Raw genomic sequence first — 24385 nt, 5'->3', positions numbered from 1 at the left:
GAAGTTATCCTTATGATTGTGTACCTTTATATTTCACTTTAAAGTTTCTACTTTAAAATTTGTTGGCCCTGCATGGTGGCTCATGCCTGTAATACCAGCACTTTGGAAGGCTTGAGGCAGGTGGATCACTTGAGGTCAGGAGTTCAAGACCAGCCTGGCCAACATGGCGAAACCCTATCTGTACTAAAAGTACAAAAATGAGCCAGGTGTGGTGGTGCACGCCTGTAATCTGAGCTATTCAGGAGACTGAGTCAGGAGAATTGCTTGAATCTGAGAGGCAGAGGTTGTAGTGAGCCGAGATCACGCCACAGCATGCCAGCCTGGGTGACAGAGTGAGACTCAGTCTCAAAATAAAAAGATGAAATTCTTACTCTTGCAAAGACTACTGGAAAACTTGGATGAAAATTAAGTTTATAATTAGATTTCAGAATGAGATATATCAGAATCATCATGATGGGTACAAATGTAATATCTATTATTTACATTCACTTGATTGATTACTTAAGTAGACTATGAATAAGGTATATAAGGTATGGTTTCATTGGAGTTTTAGATGAAAGAAAAGATATGCAACATAGTTTATTACAGACAACACGAATTAACAAAGATAGATAAAAAGTAGAAAAAGCTTTCATAAAGGATCGTACTGATTTTGGAAAAGTGTATTTGTTCCACTTTAGTCTGACATGATCACATCTGCTGCTTGATGAGTGGTCAAGGGAAGAGAGAATGTTCCATCTGGAAAAGATTAAAAGGAGACTAGCTAGCTAACTGCTTTCAGATATTTGAGTGATTTTCCTGTATAGTATGCTAGGTGTATGGAATCCTTGCATTTCATGTCAGATTGATGAGGGCTATGAGCACTTTCTAATTAAAATTTGGTATATTTTTCATTGATAATTAACCATGATTTTTCACTTTGTGAAGTTATTTTTACGTTTAAACTTTGATCTCTTTTTTATCTGAAAATACACTGACTTATTTCTAGGTACCATAACTAAATCTCTCATTTGGTATATTGACAGTCTTCATTCACTAATTTAGTATAAGCGTACTTTGATTTGGGTTTACTGGCTGTGGAAAAGGATATTTAGTTGATATTAGTGAAGAAAGAAGTTTGTCAGGAGTAGTGTCAAAAAGCAGATTGGGCAGTTTCCGTCATGTGAGGTTGTTAAGCAAGATTTCAGGAGTGTGGATGATCCTGTATTGCTTTCTTCATGTCATTGAAAAAGAATGTAGTTTGCCGCACAGGCCCAGCTGTTTTCCTGTGTGGTGCCTATCTTACTATTACATAACAGTTCTCTTTGTGTAGATTCACAGGATGAGCCACACTCCTTTTTTTTTTTTTTTTCTTTTAAAGAGATGGGATCTCACTATGTTGCTCAGGCTGGAGAGCAGTCTGGCATAATCATAGTGCATTTCATCCTTGAACTTCATGGGCTCAAGGGATCCTTCTGCCTCAGACTTCTGGGTAGTTGGGACCATAGGCATGTGAAACTGTGCTTGGCAAGTCATACTTTTTAAATTCCGTTGAACCAGATCATGATGATGAGACATTTTGAGTTTATTACTTCTTTCTGCAGTATTCTTGGTAGTGGGGTGAGAGTGGTAGAACAGATAAGATGCTTGTCTCCCCATGAAGTTCTAATATTATTTTTAAATTACAATAATAATTATTTTTTTGGTAACATTGAGATATAATTCACATACCACAAAATTCACCCAATTAAATGTACAAATGCACAGTTAAATTATATTTAATATCCAGAGTCATGCATCCATCACCACAGTATTTGTAATGTTTGGTTTATCTCAGAAAGAAACCCAATATCCTTTAGCAGTCACCCTCCTTCCTCTCACTTCTCCCTTCAGCCTAGGCAACCACTATCTCTACTTTCTGTCTCTATGGACATACCTATTCTGGACATTTCATATAAGCAGAATCATACAGTATATAGTCTTTGGTGATTGGCTTTTTTCACTTAATGTTTTCATGGTTAATCCATAATGTACATTTGTCAGCACTTTCTTTTTATTGCCAAATGAAATTCCATCGTATTGATATACCACGATTTATCCATCTAACAGTTGGACATTTATCTCCAGTTTCTTGCTATTATGTATAATGCTGATGTGAACATTCATCTATAAGTTTTACATGGATATGTGTTTTATTGTTCTGTTGAATACATACCTATGAGTGAAATTACTGAACCATAGGTTGACTCTATTGCTTAACCTTTTGAGGAACTGACTGTTCATTGATTTTAGGTGTACAGTTTATAAGTTCTGAAAAATGAATGGTTTTTGTAACCTATGTAGAAGATAGGAAAACTTCCATTTATCCAGTTATATTCCTTTGTGGTTAAACTTTCCCCCCAACCTCTAGCCCCTGGCAGGCACTGATCTGTTTTCTATTTCTACAGTTTTGTCATAACTAGAGTGCATATAAATGGACTTAGTTTTTTTGAGTCTAGCTTCTCTGCCACTTGCACTCCCCCAGGGATAGTGTCTCACTCTGTTGCTCAGGCAGGAGTCTAGCTTTCTTTTCTTAAAATAATTAGCATTTGAGATTCATTCTCATCTTTGTGTCTATTAATTGTTAATTCCTTTTAAATATCTACTAGTATTCCGTTATATGGATGTACCATAGTTTGTTGATTGGCCAGTTGAAAATATTTGCCTCATTTCCAGTTTTTTTGGCCATTATGAATGAAGCTGTTACAAGCATTTTTGTTCAGGGTTTTGTGTGAATTTAAGTTGTCATTTATCTTGGGTAAATACCTATGAGTGGGATTGCTGAGTCACATGGTTAGTGTATGTTTAGCTTTATAAGAAACTGCCAAACTGCCTTCCAAAGTGACTATACCATTTTGCACCCTACAACAATGTGTGAGATTTCCAGTTGTTCCTCATCCTTGTCAGCACTCAGTGTTGCCATTTTTTATGGTTTTAGCTAATGTAACCTGTATATCTCATTTTGGTTTTAATTTGCATTTCTTAATTATGTTTCATTAGGGACATAAAGATCCTTTTGTGTCTTTATTGACCATGTGTACCTTTTCTTTGGTTAGGTGGCATTCATTTAAAACTTCTGCCCATTTGAGGCCAGGCGTGGTGGCTCATGCCTATAGTAATCCTATCACTTGGCAATGATAAGGCAGGAGGATTGCTTGATTTCAGGAGTTTGGGATGAGCCTGGGCAACATAGTGAGACTTCATATTTACAAAAAATGAAAGAATTAGCTGGACATGGTGGCACATAACAGTTACAGGTTGAGTTGGGAGGATTGCTTAAGTCTGGGAGATCAAGGCTGCAGTGAGCTAAGATCCTGCAACTGTACTCCAGCCTGGGGTGACAGAGCAAGACCCTGTCTCTCAAAACCACAGTAACCACAGCAACTTTTGCCCATTTGAAAAATATTAGGTGGTTTGTTGTCTTACTGAGTTTTTAGTTTCTGTCTGTCTGTCTGTCTTATCTGTCTGTCTGTCTGTCTGTCTGTCTTTCTGTCTGTTTCAGTCTGATTGTCCAGGCTGGAGTATAGTGGCACGATCTCGGCTCACTGCAGTCTCTACCTTCTGAGCTCAGGTGATTCTCCCCCCTCAACCTCCCAAGAAGTTGGGATTACAAGCTCCAGCATTCCTGTCAGGTTTTTGTGTTTTTAGTGGAGATTTTGCCATCTTGTCCAGGCTAGTCCTGAACCCCTGGACTCAAGCACTTCACCCGCCTCAGCCTCCCGAAATGTTGGGATTACAGGCATGAGCCACTGTACTCAGCCTAGTTTTTTAAATGTATTCTAGACACAAATCATTTATCTTATTTACCTAAGTTTTACAAGTATTTTCCCCAGTCTGTATCTTGTCTCTTTTTTCTTATAACAATGTCTTTTACAGTGGAAATGTTCTTAGTTTTGATGATACTCAGTTTATCAAGTTTCTTCATTTAAAAAAATATTTTGTAGAGACAAGGTCTTGCTTGCTGTGTTGCCCAAGCTGGTCTTAAACTCCTGGACTCAAGTGATCCTCCCACCTCATCCTCCCAAAGGGCTTGGATTATAGGCATGAACCACTGTGCCTGGCCCTATCAGTTTTTTTTAATAGTTCATGCTTTTGATGTAATATCTAAAAACTTTTCCCCTAATCCAAGATAACAGTTGTTTCTCTTATTGTGTCTTCTAAAAGATCCATAGTTGTCTGACACTGGATACACACATTTTGAATTAATTTTGTATAAAGGGTGAAGTATTGGTAAAGAGCTTCATTGTTTTGCATATGGTTTTTCAGTTGTTTCAACACCATTTGTTGAAAAGACTATTTCTCTACTCAATTGCCTTTGCGCCTTTGTGAAAAATTGATTCACCACATTTGCGTGGGCCGTCTTCTAGGTTTTATATTCTGTTCATTGATTTGTTTTTATGTCCTTTTGCCAGTACCACACTATCTTGTTTTTTAAGTGTTAATTTTAAGTTTTGGATGTTTTATCTAATGCCCCCTTCTTTTGGTTTTTCAAAGTTAAAAACTTCATTTTTCCTATCATTAAAAAAAGCCATTTTATTTTACCTGAGGTAACATATAGCAATACCTCAAATTCATGAGTTATTCCTTTCTTCCTGTCTGGATTGTGAACCACAGTTTGAGATACTGAGGTAGAAGATACATCAAGTTGAGGACAATGTGGATGACTTTGTGTCCTTTTTTCTAGGCATGCATATTGAAAGTGGTTGCATTGCGTATAAGTGTGATCATTGACTGCATCATCTTAGCGCACAGCACGTTTATTGGTGAAAAGAAAGAGTCTCACTCCTTTTACTCCAGAAAGGAAGTACAAAATTGGAAAGATTGAGCATCCTTGATAGAATCTGAACACTATTTGTACAGAATAGTAGTGCCAAACTTAGAAGAATCTCCTCTGCCTATTCCATAGTCATGGTTCTTTTATCTATTTATTTTAGAAGTTTATTCTTTATTGTGGTAAAATATACATAACATTTACCATTTTAACCAATTTTCAGTGTACAGTTCTGTGGCATTAAGTAACTTCACATTGTGCTGCCATAACCACCATTCAAGATTTTAACAAAAATCTTTTCCAACTAATCATGACTATTTTTTAACATAAGTTCCATTACTGAAATTTTTAGCACGTTAAAATTACATTCACTTTTTGAAATTACATTTTAACAGTGTTCTAGCATTTCAGGTCAATGACAAGACCTTAACATTTTTGTAAACCTTATGGTTATACCCATAAAAACTTTCAGCCAGTAGTATAATTTCCAGCAAACCTTGACTTTCTCATATGTAAGTGGCATTCAGTTATTCTTTAAAAGATAGCTTTTAAAATCTGCCAAATGTATGTAGCTCACATATTATTATCCACACCCATGTTCAGAGAAATTTGGCATATCAGCATGTTTTATTTTGGTTATTATCAAGGCCATTTGAGTGATTCAGATGTAGGACACAACTGGAATTGCTCACTCCAACTTGGTCTTGTTACTGCCATTTCTTCAAGGTGGACAGTTAAAAAAATTATATAAATTTATGGGGGAGAAGTGTAATTTTGTTTCATGGACAGGTTGCTGTAGTGGTGAAGTCAGGATTTTCCGTATGTCCATCGCCTGAATAACATATGTTGTTCCCATTAAGTAATTTCTCATCATCTGCCCTATTCTCTTGTGTCTTTGTTTTCTGATATTCTTTTTTGTTTTGTTTTGTTTTCTGATATTCTACACTGAGTTTTCATTTTCTGACATTCCACATTCTGTTTAGATCTCAGTAATAAATGAGAATATGTGGTATTTGTCTTTCTGAGTTGTTTCACAAAATGGCATCCAGTTCCATGTTGCTGCAAAAGACATGACCTCATTTTTTTATGGGTGAATAGTATCCCATTGTGTATATATACCACATTTTCTTTATGCAGTCCTCCTCTGATGGATACTTGGGTTAACCTAATTCCACATTTTTGCTATTGTGCAAGGTAGGGATTTTTGAGAAGAGAGGCTTATATGTTGCCTTCTGCCCTTGCTTTGTCATGGATTGATTGTATATGAATCTGAATTGGGCATTAGAAAATACTGTTAAATAATATTAGTTTGTTGTAGAACTAAAAATATGAGGGCATTAGAAACTTCATTTGAAATTTGTGAGTATATCATTTATTTGTGCATATGTATGTAATTTTGTCTTACAGGAAAAATATGTTTTTATCTTGTGCAGAAATAACAGCGTAGACAGCAGCCATTGTTGTGAAGTCTCTAGTAATATTGTTTTGGTTTTTTTGTTTGTATATTTCTAAACTTATACACAGGATATATTTCTGGGTAAACTTAAATATGACTGGCAGGAAATCAGTTGGCAATATGTGCTGACTCGTATCTGAGTTAATAGAAAATCAGCCAGATCAAGGGCTTTTCTGGCTAAACTCTTTGAGACTAATGTTTCTTCTGGATTTGTTAAAAATCTAATATAGGCCAGGTGTGGTCACTCATGCCTGTAATCTCAGCACTTTGGGAGGAAGAGGTGAGAGGATTGCTTGAGCCCAGGAGTTTGAGACTGGCCTGGGCAACATAGGGTGACACCATCTCTACCAAAAAATTTAAAGATTAGCTGGGCATGATGGAACACACTTGTAGTCCCAGCTACTTGGGAGACTGAGATGAGAAGATCACTTGAGTCCAGGAGGTTGAGGCTGCAGTAAGCTGTGGTCACGCCACTGTACTCCAAAACAAAACAAAATCTAATCTAATGTTTTCTAGTTCTGTACATTCCAGAGATACTAATTGCAAAGATGCAATGATAAAGACAGTATAATCTTGCAATTCTGAAATCCCAAGAGCTTGGGAACTTATTCTTTTTCTGGCATTGGCAAATTTCTGGACAGAAGGGCAGAAGTTTGAATATATTTTGCCGCAGAGATATTAATGTATTTAATTAGTGGTGCTGGTTAGCAGATACCCCCCCCCCCCGTATTTCCTGGTTTTAGCAGCCACCCCCCCCCCACATATCCCCCAGCCCCCGTATTTGCTTTCTAGTTGTGGAAAAATTCTGATTTCCAATAGGGTTTTTGGTCCTGAATTAACAGCCAGCATTAAATTGAGTTGAAACAGAGTTTAAAATTGGTTAGTTTTATTTCCTTGGATCTCAGTGGCAAAAGGTAAAGAGAGCAAAGAAAGAATTGTCCAGGTTAATGTTTGGGCTCGAGGGATCTGTCTTCACAGCTTTCTTAATGGTTGGAACTACAGGTATGCTCCACTGTGTCAGGCTCTTTTTAAAAAATAGGTTAATTTTTCTTTTGTAGGGGCTATTAAAAAAAAAATCCTGGCTTTTTTTTTTTTTTTTTTTTTAAATATTTATAGAGACAGGGTCTGTTGTAGTCTAGGTTGGAGCCAGTTTGTTTAAGTGGGATTTTTTTAATTTTTGAAAAACATATTTGTGTGTTTCAGAAGTAATGTTAAAAGACTATAGCTATGGTCAGGTGTGGTGACTCACACTTGTAATCCTAGCACTTTGGGAGGCTGAGGTGGGCGGATTGCCTGAGCTGAGGAGTTCGAGACCAGCCAGGGGAACAATGGTGAAGCCCCATAAGCCAGCCATGATAGTGCATGCCTGTAGTCCTAGCTACTTGGAAGTCTGAGTCACAGGAGGCTGAGTTATGAGACTCGCTTGAGCCTAGAAGGTGGAGGTTGCAGTGAGCTGAGATTATGTCACTGAACTTCGTACAGCCTGGGTGGCAGAGCGAGAGTCTGTCTCAAAAAATAAAAAATAAAATTTAAAAAAGAAGATTATAGCTATATCCAAAGTAACTATTTTTAAAAGTACATCTTTTGTGAAATTATGTTTAGTATCTTTGTGAAATAGGTTATAGTCAAGAAATTCTGCCATTATTCTTAGTATTATAGACGTTAACTTCCTTTTTATTGTCAGAACTATGTAGAAATAAGTAGAAAAGGCATAAATTGACATTGACATATTGGCCTAAATAAGAAATAATATAGAAAAAGATCCTTTGCATTATTTTTTTAATCTCCTGATATTAGTTGCCCATTTTGCCTATATACATCAGTATTTACTTGATGACATTTGTATCCTTGCTCTTCCTTTCCATGAGGAAATGGCATCTCGAGTATTTCACTTTAAGAATATTGCTTATGCTGAACATTAGGACAGTAGTTTTTGTTGTAGTGGTGTGGGGCAAGGTTTAGGAACATTTAGCTGGGAATTGTAAATGGAACTTTAGTGTTTCGGCAGACTGAAAGACAATTTCTGGTTTTTTTTCACTTCTTGTTTTCTACTTTGTGAAAATTCACCTTTTAAGGAGGTACTGACTATAAACAAGCCCATTGCCAGATATGATTGCCATAGATCAAGAAGGTTTATTCTAAAGACCGTTCATCCTTCATGAAGTTTCATAACCATTTGTTCTTTAAAATGTATTAGTCCTCCCTTTTCTACATAAGTAGGAAACATTCGTATCATTAATACATATCATGTAATGGATTCTTGGATTTCTGTGATGATATTTAGTCTCTGCAAGTATATTTGCCTAATTGGCATTTATTGTAATATGTATATAGTGAGTACTTGAATAATCAGAGTCTGTTGTGCTTTAATACTCTTTAACCATCAAATTACATTTATTTCTGAAATTTGTCTTTTGTTATTATTTTACTAGAAAAAGAAAGTGGAGCATTTGAATTTTTTACATTTATATTTCTATTTAGAGTCTTAATTCAGTATTGCATAGCATCTGTATAATCTTACTAATGGTTTTGCTTGTATTTCCTAATTATATAAATCATAGCAATTTGAACTACAGAAATATTGTGGATGTACTACTGTATTTCAGTCATGGGTTTAAAAAAAAAATCAACATGTTCTGGATTATTGTATGTGCATGTTACACTGCTCATTTATTGAATTAGAATTATAAGTAGTACTGTGAAAAGCTGTTACCTTGAGCTCAGAGAGACAAAAACATCCAATGATTTATGCTTGGAGATACAGAGTTTGGTGAGAACTGGTAATATGCACAATGGCAGGCAGAATTAGGAAGGAAGTATGTTGTAACGTACAGAGTTTTACATGTGTCATTTATTTGAATTCAAATTCTGCAGAAAATTTCTGGCAGTTCCTGTCTCATACTGATTTATCTAGGCTTTTTTGGTGGACAGGTGTGCTAATTGCAACTTGTTAAAGTATTAAGTTCTGAGATAGGAGAGTGGAGGTGGTGGGAAAAAAAAAGTATTAAGAGATAGGGTCTTGCTGTGTTGCCCTGGCTGGAATACAGTGGCACGATCTTGGCTCACTGTAACCTACGCCTCCTGGGTTCAAGTCATCCTCCTGCTACAGCCTCCTAAGTAGCTGGGATCACAGGTGTGCATCACCACACTCTGCTAATTTTTGTATTTTTAGTAGAGATGGGATTTCACCATGTTGGCAGGGCTGGTCTCGAACTCCTGGCATCAAGTGATCCACCCACTTCGCCCTCCCAAAGTGCTGGAATTATAGGCGTGAGCCTCAAGTTCTTTTATTGAGATGTAATTCGTATATATGCCATAGAATTCATACTTCTAAAGTGTGCAGTTCAGTGATTTTTTAAAACATATTTACAAGGTTGTACAACTATCAGCACTGTGAATTAAAGGAGAAAATTACTCCATAAAATTAATTCCTGTGGTTTCACTTATTACCTCACCAGTCTATGGTAGTGGATGCTCATTTGCCATTGGGCAGATGATTGAGCTTGGGTCAAGAATTCTGGACTTTTTAGAAGTTTTAGGGTGATATGCCATTATCTTTTTTTTTTATGAAATAAACCATTGTATTTTTTCCTGTAGTTAGGGCAAACATCTTTTGACCGGGTTGTGACATTTTTCTTAGGCAATGAAGTGTTATATTCTTGGATGGCCTGGTGTAATAGGAAGAGTATATGTTTTCAAGTATGGAGATACCTGGCCTGGTGTCTTAACTTAGCCTCACCTTGGGCAAGTTACTGCATCTTGTTGAGCCTCTGTTTACAGGAGAAAACATTAAGGGATTCAGTGAAGATAACATGGTTGGTTAGGCTAACAGCTGGGTTTGAGATTCAGATATTCTTTTCTGTTTTCAGTTTTTGGTAGGACATTTTATTTTAATGTAATTGTTTTTCATACAAAAGATCTTTTAAGACAATATATTACTTCACAATAGTTTGTTGGTAGTTTACAGGGAGTTAAATAAATGAAATCAACATTATTTATTTGTGGCTACGGAGAAAGAATCTTACTGGACTATTGGCCAAATATATGATTGTCTCTTTAGAAATCTTGTATTTATAGCAATCTTATTATATAACAAGGTAAGTAAGAGAAATCAGGATTCTTAACTTTCTGTTTGTTAAGGGTAAGTGGAGTGACTCAGCATTTTGGGTGTAGTATTGATAATCATTTTCTTTTATTATTAATTATTTTCTAAATCCTGAGAATCTGTGAAGATACTTATTTGAAATCCTGTTCTCACACAGCAAGAATTAGCCCTGGCTAGAGACAGCAATAGTACTTGTCACTGTAGAATAAAGAATGGCCTCATATTTTCCACCATTGTGTAACCACACTGCAGAACTCAAATGCAAAGAAAATTTTATTTCAGCTAAGGAATAGTCTTTATTCTGAGTTAATTGATAAGTGAACATTTTAAGGGCTTTTGTTCTAAAACTTTTTAGGTATATATACACACACACACGTATATATACACACACATGCATATGTGTATATATATACATGAACATGCACTTTGGATAAAGTATTTTTCTTTATGAAATCTTTTTTTTTCATATGGAGTCTCACTGTGTCGCCAGGCTGGAGTGCAGTGGCACAGTCCCGGCTCACTGCAACCTCTGCCTCCTGGGTTCAAGTGATTGTCCTGCCTCAGCCTCCTGAGTAGCTGGGACTAAGATGTGTGCCACTATGCCCAGCTAATTTTTGTATTTTTAGTAGAGATGGAGTTTCACCATGTTGGCTAGGATGGTCTCAATTTCCTGACCTCGTGATCCTCCTGCCTCAGCCTCCCAAAGTACTGGGATTACAGGCATGAGCCACTGTGCCTGGCCATGAAATGTTTTAATTTTGTTATTTCTCTTTTTTTTGGGATGGAGTATCCCTCTGTTGCCCAGGCTGGAGTGTGGTGGTGTGATCTCGGCTCACTGCAACCTCTGCCTCCTGGGTTCAACTGATTCTCCTGCCTTAGCCTCCCAGTAGCTGGGAGTACAGGTGTGCGCCACCACACCCAGTTAATTTTTGTGTTTTTAGTAGAGACGGGGTTTTGCCATGTTGGCTAGACTGGTCTTGAATTCCTGACCTCAAGTGATCTGCCTGCCTTGGCCTCCCAAAGTGCTGGGATTGCAGGAGTGAGCCACCGCACCCAGCCTAGCTTTGCTATTTTTCAGTGCAGCATTTTAAAAACAGTTCTCAGTGTCTAGGAAATAATGGCAATGCTTTTAACTGTTGTATGAGGTTGCTTGTTTAAAGAGCTCTCTAGAAACTGTTACAGTGTGACTAATTTTAACGATTGAAGTACAGATTTTTTTGATTTCCCTTTTTCTTTCTTTCTTTTTTTTTTTTTTTTTGAGACGGAGTTTTGCTCTCGTTGCTGAGGCTGGAGTGCAATGGCACAATCTTGTCTTACCGCAACCTCTGCCTCCTGGGTTCAAACAATTCTCCTGCCTCAGCCTCCCGAGTAACTGGGATTACAGGCATGCACCACTACGCCCAGCTAATTTTGTATTTTTAGTAGAGACAGTTTCTCCATGTTGGTCAGGCTGGTCTTGAACTTCCGACCTCTGTGATCTGCCCACCTCAGCCTCCCAGAGTGCTGGGATTACAGATGTGAGCCACCACTCCCAGCTCCCTGTTCTATCTCTGTGTAAACTTATAGTAGACTGTGGCTGCTTGGATGTAAAAAACTTTACTTTGAATGATTCTTTCAGACTCTGGCCACTTGTGGTCATTCTTAAAAACTTATTTGCAGCTCTCACTTTGTTTTCTGAACGATCTCATTGAATTAGAAAGGAATGTGATATGAAAAGTACTAAAGCCGGGCGCCGTGACTCACGCCGGTAATCCCAGCACTTTGGGAGGCTGAGATGGGTCGATCATGAGGTCAAGAGATCGAGACCATCCTGGCCAACATGGTGAAACCCAGTCTCTACTAAAAAATGCAAAATTAGCTGGGTGTGGTGGCGCATGCCTGTAGTCCCAGCTACTTAGGAGGGTCAAGCATTACAATTGCTTGAACCTGGGAGGCGGAGGTTGCAGTGAGCCCGAGATTGTGTCACTGCACTCCATCTTGGCGCCTGGTGACAAAGTGAGACTCTGTCTCAAACAAAAAAAAGTACTAAATGTTTTTGTTAGGTTGAAGGAAAGAATCTCTCTTATTTTGGGTTAGTATTTTTCTTAATTTTTTGAGACAGGCTCTCGCTCTGTTCTCCAGGCTGGAATGCAATGTGATCATGACCCACTGCAGCCTGGACCTCCTGCATGCACTCAGGTGATCCTCCAGCCTCAGCCTTTGAAGTAGCTGGGGCTACAGGCTTGTGTCACCACACTTGGCTAATTTAAAAAAAATTTTTTTAAAGATTAGCCAACATGGTTGGTTAGGCTAAAAGGTTTCCTATGTTGCCTAGGCTGGTTTTGAACTCTTAGGCTCCAGTGATCTACTGCCTCAGCCTCCCAAAATGCTGGGATTACAGGTGTGAGCCATCGCACCCAGCCCAGGTTACTATATTTAGGGTCATTGAAAAATATATTTAAATCATACAAATAATTCATATTTTTATAATATAGTGATATTACAATAATACTTGTAATAACATTGTAAAAAACATAATACAGTTATGCAAACCCACCATCCGGAGGTAATTGCTGTAGATCTTTTGGTGCCAGTCTTTTGGTTGTCATTCTTAAATAAGTCCAGAATTTAAGAAAATACTAGTACTTTTTATTCCAAAAATATCATCTTACCATGTAGAAGAGGTTACATCTTTCTGTTTTGAAGCTGAATAAAATGACAGTCTTTTGTGTTTTAATAGAATGTCCTGCCAACATCATGAAATATTTTATACTAAATTATGGTGGATAGCCTCTTTTTAAAAATAGGGAGCTGGTGGTGACTGTCAGGAAAGTAACATAAAATAGAAAAAGAAACAACTGTATTTGCCATTTCTTTTTCTTTTTTTTTTTTGAGACATTGTTTTGCTCTGTTGCCAGGCTGGAGTGCAGTGGCGTGATCTCAGCTCATTACAACCTCCTCCTCCCAGCTTTAAGCCATTCTCCTGCCTCAGCCTCCTGAGTAGCTGGGACTACAGGCGTACACCACCATGCCCAGCTAAGTTTTTGTACTGTTAGTAGAGGCGGAGTTTCACCATGTTGGCCAGGATGGTCTTGATTTCTTGACCTTGTGATCTGCCCGCCTTGGCCTTCCAAAGTGCTGGGATTATGGGCGTGAGCCACTGCGCCCGCCCTGTGTTTGCCATTTCTATGTAGTTAAAACGGAGTGGGCCTTTGTCAGCAATTTTCACTTGATGAATAATTTATCCTTCTGAATATTTTGCTTGTGTACTTCCTTAGTTTTTGTTTTTTGAGACAGAGTCTTGCTCTATTCCTTAGGCTGGAGTGCTGTGGCACAATGATTGCTCACTGCAAACTCAAACTTTTGTGTTCAAGTGATCCTACCACCTCAGCCTCCCGAGTAGCTGATACTGCAGGTGCTGGTGACCACACTTGGCTAATTTAATAGAGACAGGGTCTGGCTGTGTTGGCCAGGCTTGTCTTGAACTCTTGAGCTTTAGTGATTCTCTCAATTTGACCTCCCAAAGTGTTGAGATTATAGGCATGAGCCACTGCGCCCAGCTGTTTTTTTGTTTTGTTTTGTTTTTTCAGTAGAAAGTAAAGGTGGCAGAGTCTGATCATGGGCATAAAATTTGGTACTTGCCATATAGTTGTGTTTATTTTGAGTTTCTCTGGAATGTTTATCATGGGAAGGCTTTTGAAGACATTGATTTAGTTATTTTAGGACATCTGAACAATTTTATTTTTTAGTTTTAGTGGAGAAGTATATAACTCAATAATTGGGTGGAAGTATATAACTCACTAATTGGAAAATGCTTCAGTTGTTGGTGGAATTTTGTGGTGGCAAGTTTCTCTATTAAGCATCCATTTTTGTATTCTGTTATCCTTAACTCGCTCTTCTAGAATTCCTAGAGGACCTGTGCAACAGCCTCTTGAGGATCGAATCTTCACTCCCACTGTCTCAGCAGTCTACAGCACGGTGAGTGTCTGAAGGTTGTCAGATAGTGTGTGTGCTTTTGTGTGTGAATCCTTGTTATTGCAGGCAGTGTATGTTTGACAAATGACAAGTTTTTGGCAAAAATTGTTCAGTGAATTTCTGAATAGAATGAGATGTCTATAATAGAATAAGGTGAATAGGCCCTTTCCCCATAGAGATCTAAGAAATGGAGTAAAACAAATACTATGGTAAAATAGAGTGACCTGTCTTATTTTTCCTTTCTATAAATATTAACCTCTGTATTATTACTATTATTATTATCATTATTATTTTTGAGATGGAGTTTCACTCTGTTGCCCAGACTGGAGTGCAGTGTTGTGATCTTGGCTCACTGCAACCTCTGCCTCCTGGGTTCAACTGATTCTTCCACCTCAGCCTTCCATGTAGCTGGGACTACAGGCACGGGCCACCGCAGTTGGCTAATTTTTGTATTTTTAGTACAGACAGGGTTTTGTCATAGTGGCCAGGCTGGTCTGAAACTTCTGACCTCAAGTGATCCACCTACCTTGGCCTCCCAGAGTACAGCCTTGTATTATTCTTTTTTGACACTTAATTTTATTTTCTTTCAGGATTTTTCTTAAAAATGTTATCAGTTTACCATTTTCTAAACTTTAAATTTAAAAAATTTTACTTTTTATTCTCCCTGATTACATATTTTTAAAATGCTGAAAGTGTAGAAGAGTGAACACTGTTTTGTTTTTAATTTTTGAGACAGAATTTTGTTCTTGTTGCCCAGGCTCCAGTGCAGTGGCATGATTATGGCTGACAGCAGCCTTGAACTGCTGGCCTCAAGTGATCCTCCTGCCTCGGTCTCCCAAGTAACTGGGACTATAGTCACATGCTACTATGACTAAAAATATTTTTGGTGGATACAGGGTCTTAATATGCTGCTCAGGCTGGTTAGACTCCTGAGCTCAAGCAATCCTCCTGCCTCTGCCTCCCAAAGTGCTGGAATTATAGACAATGAGCCATTATGGCCAGCCCATTTAATTTTTTTTATATTAGATAGTTGATTCAAATTCATAAATGAAAGGAGAATAATTATTTATTTTGAGGACTCTTACTTTGTTGTACAGGCTAGTTTCAAGTTCCTGGACTCAAGTGATCCTCCCACCTCGACCTCCTAAAGTGCTGGGATTATAGGTGTGAGCCACCATGTCCAGCCATATGAAAGGAAATTTTAAAGTTTGAGGATGAAGGTAGTAATATTAGAAGCAAATTCTAGGTGTGTTACAGTGAACCTAATGTAATTTAGGGGAATTAGGGAGTGAAACCTATCTTTTAACCAAATGGTATGTTGAACCAATGTTTTGGTTCAACATGCCATTTATTCCTGTGGATATAGATAGGATGCCTTAAAAGGGACTCATAGTCTACTGAGGGTGATAAGAAAATAAATAATTGTAATATAAAGTGATATGATGGAAAAGTGATTCTTAATATTTTGGGTTATGAATCACTTTTAGAATATGAAAATAGTTGTAATACTTTCTCTTTCAAGAAGAACTTATATTCAGTGTTTATGTATAATTTCAGAGTTTCCCAGATGTCTATCAGGTCATTTCTTTTTTTTTTCTTTATTTTATTTTATTTTATTTTATTTTTTGAGATGGAATCTCACTCTGTCGCCCAGGTTACAGTGCAGTGTTTCAATCTTGGCTCACTGCAACCTCTGCCTCCCAGTTAAAGTGATTCTCCTGCCTCAGCCTCTTGAATAGCTGTAATTATAGGCTTGTACCACTACACCTGGCTAATTTTCGTATTTTTAGTAGAGTTGGGATTTCACGATATTGTCCAGGCTGGTCTCGAACTCCGGACCTCAAGTGATCTGCCCAACTCGGCCTGTCAAAGTGCTGGGATTACAGGTGTGAGCCACCACACCTGGCCTCATCAGGCCATTTCTTGGCTCCAGATTAAGAACCTTTGAGATATGAATATGTTAATTCAATGGGAAAGGAAGAGGTGACTGCATTGAGATCGTGTCACTTAACAGAGAAGATGCAAGACCTCTATAGTTAGAGAAAGGAAGTCAAAGCCTTCTAGGAAGTGAAGATTCAGAGGCCTGGTTAGTGGAATGGCCAGTAGTCAATTTGCTGTGACATATGAAGTGAAATAAAGAGTTTGTAGGTCAGTTTGGGGGTTTTAAGCTGATCTTTGTATATTATGCCAATTAACCAAGAATGATGGCATATGCCTATAGTCCCAGGTACTCTAGAAGCTGAAGCAAGAGAATCACCTGAGGCCAGAAGTTCAAGGCTGCAGTGAGTTTTGATCAAACCTCTACATTCCAGCCTAGGTGATAAGAGTGATACCCTCACTCAAAACAAACAAACAAACAAAAAAGAGTATCATGTATCATGCAGGTAATGGGTAGGATAGTTTTTCCTGGGCTTTCTGAAACAAGGCTCGGTAACACCTGTTGTAGATCAATTAATTATTTCCACAGCCCTATTCACTCTTAGAATTGACCCAGTTTTTTTTTTTTTTTTTTTTTTTCTTTTTTTTTTAAATCCAGTTTTGTTTGTAAATTATCTGGTCACCCTAATCATTAGGAACCTTCAGTTCACACTGAAAAATAACCTTTGGCTGAGTGTGCTGTCTCCTACCCATGATCCCAGCACTTGGGGAGGCCAAGGCGGGAGGATTGCTTGAACCTAGTAGTTCAGTAGCAGCCTGGGCAACATAGTGAGACCCCATCTCAACAAAAAATTAAAAACAAACAAACTACACCAAAAAAAACTGGCCAGTCTGTAATCCCAGCACTTTGGGAGACTGAGGCAGGCAGATCACCTGAGTTTGGTAATTTAAGACCCAGGAGGTGGTGAGCCAAGATTGCATGATTGCACTCCAGCAACCTGGGCAAGCAGAGGAAAACTACGTCTCAAAAAAAAAAAAGAAAGAAAGAAAAACTAGCTAGGCACGGTGGTACAAACTTGTAATCCTAGGGAGTTGGGAGACTGAGGCAGGAGAATCACTTGAGCTCAGGAGGTCAAGGCTGCAGTGTGATATATGATTGTTCCACTGCATTCCAGCCTGCACAATAGAGCAAGACCCTGTGTCTTAAGAAAAAAAAAATCTTAAAGTATTTTTTTCTGGCCAGATATGGTGCTTCACACCTGTAATCCCAGCACTTTGGGAGGTCAAGGCAGGCAGATCATGAGGTCAGGAGTTCCAGACCAGCCTGGCCAATATGGTGAAACCCTGTCTGTACTAAAAATACAAAAATTAGCTGGGCATGGTGGTGCATGCCTGCAGTCCCAGCTACTTGGGAGGCTAGGGCAGAAGAATAACTTGAACCTGGAAGGCAGAGGTTGCAGTCAGCCAAGGTCACGCCACTGCACTCCAGCCTGGGCAACAGAGCGAGACTCTGTCTTAAAAATAATACTAATAATGGTAATTTTTTCTGGCTCGACGCCATGGCTGACACCTGTAATCCCAGCACTTTGGGAGGCCGAGGTGGGTGGATCGTGAGATCAGGAGTTCAGGACCAGCCTGGCAAAGATGATGAAATCCTGTCTCTGTTGAAAATACAAAAATTAGCCATGCATGGTGACGGGCTACTCAGGAGGGTGAGGCAGAGAATTGCTTGAACCTGGAGGCGGAGGTTGCAGTGAGCTGAATTCATACCACTGCACTGCAGCCTGGGTGACAGAGTGAGATTGTGTCTCAAAAAAAAAAACAACTTACTTTTTAATAAATTATTTTTATTCTTAGTAATTTAAGTCTCTGTTGCACTTTTTCAATATTGTAGGACACACTTAAATGAATGGGTAGGTATGGTGTTATGTGTGTATATATATATATAGGTTTTCATTTACTGGTCGTGGTTTATAACTCCCATGTCCCGTTTTACAGTCTTTTGTTATAATGTTGGGTATTGTTAGGCTTCAGGGGCAGACCTCAGGAAATAGAACCTTTTCTGCCCTCTTTTCACCTGCCCCAAAGCAGGACTCTAATCTTAACCCACTTTTCTGATTGTGGGTTTTAAGTTTCTCCAGAGAGAGGGTCCTAACCCTATACATGGTTATGGGGGAAGAGCAATGCTGAAGTTTTATAGGTTCCATAAAAGGACTGGATTTGGAGAGCTTCCAGATAGCTGAACACATGGATATTCCTGGTGGGAGGCACACCCAGGGAAGGAGGGCATGGAAGCGTCACATCCCTTTCCCCATGCCTCACCTTATGTGTCTTTTTATCTGTATCCTTTGTAGTATCCTATATAATAAACCAGTAAGCCTACTTAAGTGTTTCCCTGAGTTCTGTGAGCCACTCTGGAATATTAATTAAACGTAAAGATGGGGTTGTGAGAACCACAGCTTGAAGCTAGTTGGTCAGAAGTTCCTGAGCTAAATGATGTCTGAGTGTTGGGGGGCAGTCTTGTGGGGGATTGAGCCCCCTAACCTGTAGGATATGATACCATCTCCGGGTAATGTCTGAATTGGGGGACACCCAACTGGCGTCCACTGTTTGATGCGTGGAGAAAGCCCCTCACTATCTCTTCTGTATTGTTGTGGTGTAAGAATAGAGAAAAAACAGTTTGACAGAGTGTTTCTGAAAACTGTAGGAAAGTGATTGACTGGGTGCTTTGAAGCCCTTAGTCTCCCTTCTTCTTAGCCCCAGGATTATGTATTGATTATTATTCCTCTAGTGTTTAAGTTCGTTGGCATCATTCCTGTCATGACGTAAAAGTTAACCCTCAGTTCACCTCCCACTGCCTTAGTATATGGTGTCCATATGTCACTTTCATTGAGTTGGTTAAACTTATTGAAAGGCTTGAAAGACTCCTGGACAGTCTAAAAATTAAACAAAGATTGTGCTTTTTTATATCTGGTATTTAGGCTTTATACACTAATATCTGCCATTTTACATAATAGGGATTTGCTGACAATCAAAGAAGCATTAAAAGTTGGACTTGGCCGGGCATGGTCGCTCACACCTGTCATCCTAGCACTTTGGGAGGCCAACATGGTAGGAGGATTGCTTGAGCTCAGGAGTTTGGGACCAGCCTGGGCAACATGGTGAGACCCTGTCTCTCTATTATTTTTATTTATTTATTTTCTCGAGACGGAGTTTCACTCTTGTTGCTCAGGCTGGAGTGCAATGGTGTCATCTCTGCTTTCCGCAACCTCCGCCTCCCAGGTTCAAGCTCCTGCCTCAGCCTCCTGAGTAGCTGGGATTACAGGTGTGCAGCATCACACCCAGCTAATTTTATATTTTTAATAGAGATGGGATTTCTCCATGTTGGTCAGGCTGGTCTCAAAGTCCTGACCTCAGCTGATCTGCCCACCTGGGCCTCCCACAATACTGGAATCAGATGTGAGCCATCAGACCCAGCCCCCTGTCTCTTATATTTTTAAAAAATTAAGAAAAATAAGTTGGGGATGTGTGCAGTTGGCTTATGCCTTTAATCCCAGCACTTTGGGAGGCTGAGGTGGGTGGATCATTTGAGATCAGGAGTTCCAGACCGGCTTGGCCAACATTGTGAAACTCTGCCTCTACTAAAAATACAAGCAATTAGCTGGGTGTGGTGGCATGAGCCTGTAATCCCAGCTATTCAGGAGGTTGAGGTATGAGGATTGCTTGAACCCAGGAGTCAGAGGTTGCAGTGAACTGAGATTGCACCACTGCACTCCAGCTTGGGTGATAGAGCAACTGTCTCCAAAAAAAAAAAGACTCATCTGCCAGAATGTGTTCATATTACATTTAGTCTAGTTATTTTGTATTTGTTTTTTTTTTTTAACCTGGTTTATGCAAATTTGTCCTGGGAACATTTATCAGGGATGAGAGGGAAGCTTATGCCATTATTCCTTATTAGCCATAATTGAGTGATTGATCATATGAACAAGAAAAGAATCAAGCACATATTTTTAAAAGGTCTAGTAAGAGCTGCATATGTTAAATGGTGGGGGGAAAATGTCAAAACTAAAGAAACATAGATTATTGAAATATTGATAATTTTTGTATATTGGCATGCCTTTGCAAAATAAACTATGGAATTTTACTGTATTGTATAATTTTGTTTTATATATGTTACTTAGAGAAATTAGATTTTATGATTGTCAGGCTAGTATTTCTGATAGAATTGCAAAGATGAACTTAATAGTAGAATAATGACTACTAAAAGAAGGAGCAGTTTATATTCTGTTAGATCGGAAGGTTGTCTTAATAACTGCTTATGAAAAATTTTTGTAAATTTTTAAAATTACTTCTTAATAAATAGTTTTTATTTTTTCATTTTTTTGAGACAGGGTCCTCCCCTCTTGCACAGGCTGGAGTACGGTGACGTGGTTTCAGCTGACTATAGATAATTCCTCTTCAATGCCATAAAATTTATTTTCTTCTTTCTTTCCTCTCTCTTTTTTTTGGTTGAGACAGGGTCTCTCTCTGTTGCCTAAGGTGGAATGCAGTGGCACGATCATGGCTCACTAAAGCCTTAAACTCCTGGACTCAGGCAATTCTCCGCCCGCAGCTTCCCAAGTACTTAGGACTACAGGCGCACATCATCATACCTGGCTAATTTTTAAATTTTTTGTAGAGATGAGATCTTGTTATGTTGCCCAGGCTAGTCTCTAATGTCAGGGCTCATACAGTTCTTCTGCCCCAGCCTTCCAGAGTGCTGGGATTACAGGCATGAGCCACCATGCCCAACTATGCCATAAAATTTCATGTCTTTTTTTTTTTTTTTGAGACAGGGTCTTATTCTGTCATTCATGCTGGAGTGCAGTGGCTCAGCCATGGTTTGCTACAGCCTCAATCTCTTAGGCTCAAGAGATCCTCTTACCTCAGCCTCCCAAGTAGCCAGGGCTACAGATGTACACCATGACTCCTGGCTAATTAAAAAACTTTTTTTTTCCATCTTTGTAGAGACAAGGTCTTTCTGTGATGCCCAGGCTGGTCTTGAACTCCTGAACTCAAGCAATTTTCTTACCTCAGCCTCCTAAAGTGTTGGGATTACAGATGTGAGCCACTGCTCCTGTCCTCATGATCCATTTAGCCATTTTATACTTTATAAAATCTTTATTCTTTTACCCTAAAGCTTTGTTTAATTAGAAAACCATGCTTTTATTTCTTTTGCCAGGTCACTGTTGAGTATTTGCCAGGTCACTGTTGGGTAGGCCATGATAACAGTGGAGACACCTCACCAGAGACAAAATTTAGCTTGGGTTGGTCAATATTCTTTAGGCAGTGGTGTCTAGCTCGATGTAAATCTATTTAATTGTCCTAGCATCTAGCACAGATGGCAAATAAGTCAATTAAACTGAAGATTTATTTATACTTTATTTAGAAGAATCATTTTATCTATTTATGTTTACATCTCTGCTTTTAAAAATTGATAATTATTTGTGGGATACATGTATTAATTAATTAATTAATTTCTTTGCTTGCATCTCTCAGGCTACAGTGCAGTTGTGCCATCTCAGCTCACTATAACCACTGCCTCCTGGGTTCACGTGATTCTCCTGCCTCACCCTCCCTAGTAGCTGGGAATACAGGTGTGCGCCACGCCCAGTGAATTTTTGTATTTTTAATAGAGACATTATTTCACCATATTGGCCAGGCTGGTCTCAAACTTCAGACCTCAAGTGATCCATCTAGTTTGGCCTCCCAAAGTGCTGGGATTATAGGCATGAGCCAACCGTGTCCAGCCACAAGTGTTATTTTGATACATGCAAATAATGTGTGGTAGTCAAATCAGGGTGATGAATTAGGGTATTCATCACCTCAGATATTTATCTTTTGGTGTTGGGAACATTTCAAATCTTCTAACTATTTTGAAATATAAATGTGAACTATGGTCGCCCTACTCTGGTAACACTAGAACTTATTCCTTTTATCTAAATGTATGTTTGAACTCATTAACCAACCAGTCTTTGTATCTCTCACCACCCTTCCTTGCTTCCCAGCCTCTGGTAACCATCATTCTACTCTGCACCTATGTAAGATGAAATTTTTTTAATTCCCACGTAGGAGTGAAGACATGCTATTTTTCCTTAGGTTCTTGGCTTATTTCACTTAACATCATGACCTCCTGTTCCATTTCTGTTGTCACACATGGGCGTGGTTGAGTAGTATTTGATTGTGTATATGTAACACATTTTCATTATCCATTTATCTGTTGATGGATACTTACATTGATCCACATCTTGGATATTGTGAATAGTGCTGCAGTAAACATGGGTGGTAGCTGTTTCCTTGCATTGAATTCATAGATAAATAAATGAATGCTATAAATTCAAAATGTTGTAAATTTCATTTATAATTTTAATGCACTGATTTTCTTTCTTTTGGATATATACTTAGCAGTGGGATTGCTGGACCATATGATAGATCTATTGTAGTTTTTTCATGAACCTTTATACTGTTGTCCATAGTGGCCATGTAAACTTATATTCCCAGCAGCAGTGTACGAGCATTCTCTTTTCTCTGCTTTCTCAGCAGTGTCTGTTTTTTGTATGTTTAGTAATAGATACTTTAACTGGAGGGAGATGATATCTCATTGTGGTTTTGATTTGCATTTCCCTGATGATTAAACATTTTTCATATACTTATCTTCCATGTGTATATTTTCTTTTGAGAAATGTCTGTTTATATCATTTACTTTTTTTTTTTTTTTTTTTTTTCCTAGACAGGATCTTGTTCTTGTTGCCCAGGCCGGAGGACAGTGGTTCGATCTTGGCTCACTGCAGCCTCCTGGGCTCAAGCAATCCTCCTGCCTCAGCTTCCTGCGTAGCTAGGACTACAAGTGTGCAGCCTCCACACTGGGCCAATTTATTTATTTATTTTTGCAGATAATGGGGTCTCACTGTGTTGCCCGGGATGGTCTTAAATGCCTGGATTCAAGCAAGTCCTCCTATCTGGACCTCCCAAAATGCTGGGATTATAGATGTGAGCAACTTTGTCTGGCCCTGCCTGCCCATTTTTAAATTGGATTTTCTTTTCTTTCTTCTTTTCTTTTTGCTATTGAGTTGTGTTTCCTATATAGTTTGGCTATTAATCACTTGTCAGATGGATAGTTTGCATATATTTTCCCCCATTCTGTAGGTTGTCTCTTCATTCTGTTGATTGTTTCCTTAAATGTGCAGAAACTTTTTAATTGGATGTAATCTCATTTCTTTATTTGCTCATTTTTTATTTGCTTTTGTTTTCTCTTTTTAGATTTTACCCCAAAGAAAAATCTTTTTTCAGACCAATGTTCAAAGCATTTCCCTGGTGTTTTCTTCTATTAGTTTAATAGTTTCAGGCCATAACATTTAAATCTTTAATCTATTTTGATTTGGTTTTTGTATATGGTTAGAGATGGGATCTAGTTTCATTTCTCTGCATGTGGATATTCAGTGTTTCCAGCACTGTTTGTTGAGGAGACTGCCCTTTCTCCTATGTAAGTTCTTGGCACCTTTAAAAAAATGAATTGGCTGTAAATAAATGGATTTATTTTTTGATTCTGTATTGTCTTCCATTGGTCTATGTGTTTGTTTTTAGTCCAGTACTGTGCTGTTTGGGTTACTGTAGCTGCGCAGTATATTTTGAAGTTAGATAGTATGATGTCTGTAGTTTGTTTGTTTATTTATTTATTTATTTTTGAGACGGAGTCTCACTCTTTTGCCAGGCTGAAATGCAGTGGCACGATCTCAGCTCACTGCAATCTCCGCCTCCCAGGTTCAAGCGATTCTCCTGCCTTAGCCTCCCAAGTAGCTGGGACTACAGGCGTGCACCACCACACCTGGCTAATTTTTGTATTTTATTAGAGACAGGGTTTCACTATATTGGCCAGGATGGTCTCCATCTCCTGACTTCGTGATCCACCTGCCTCGGTTTCCCAAAGTGCTGGGATTGCAGGTGTGAGCCACCACTCCTGGCCTGTAGTTAATTTTTCTTTATTTTTTATTTTTATTTTTTGAGACGGAGTCTTGTTCTGTCACCCAGGCTGGAGTGCGGTGGACCAATCTCAGCTCACTGCAGCCTCCACTTCCCAGGTTGAAGCAATTTTCCTGCCTCAGCCTTCTGAGTAGCTGGGACTACAGGCCCACACCACCATGCCTGGTTAATTTTTGTGTTTTTA

At 38.7% G+C, this 24385-nt stretch overlaps 1 protein-coding gene across 1 annotated transcript in view; it reads left to right on the top strand.

Annotated features, from left to right (window-relative positions):
* Positions 1-19321, top strand: part of LOC116566624 (60S ribosomal protein L22-like) — a 93457-nt gene extending 74136 nt beyond the window's left edge. Inside the window, exons 5-6 of the mRNA XM_032301213.1 lie at positions 14232-14307; positions 19200-19321. Coding sequence (XP_032157104.1) covers positions 14232-14307; positions 19200-19310 — 187 coding nt within the window. The 3' untranslated portion in view covers positions 19311-19321. The remainder of the gene's footprint in view (positions 1-14231; positions 14308-19199) is intronic.
* Positions 19322-24385: the final 5064 nt, after the last annotated feature.

Source organism: Sapajus apella, unplaced genomic scaffold (assembly GCF_009761245.1).
Source record: "Sapajus apella isolate SASKATOON/1434 unplaced genomic scaffold, GSC_monkey_1.0 scaffold43, whole genome shotgun sequence".
Classification (NCBI taxonomy): Eukaryota; Metazoa; Chordata; class Mammalia; order Primates; family Cebidae; genus Sapajus; species Sapajus apella.
The sequence above is the reverse complement of the archived record's forward strand: the minus strand, read 5'-3'. Positions and strand labels throughout refer to the sequence as shown.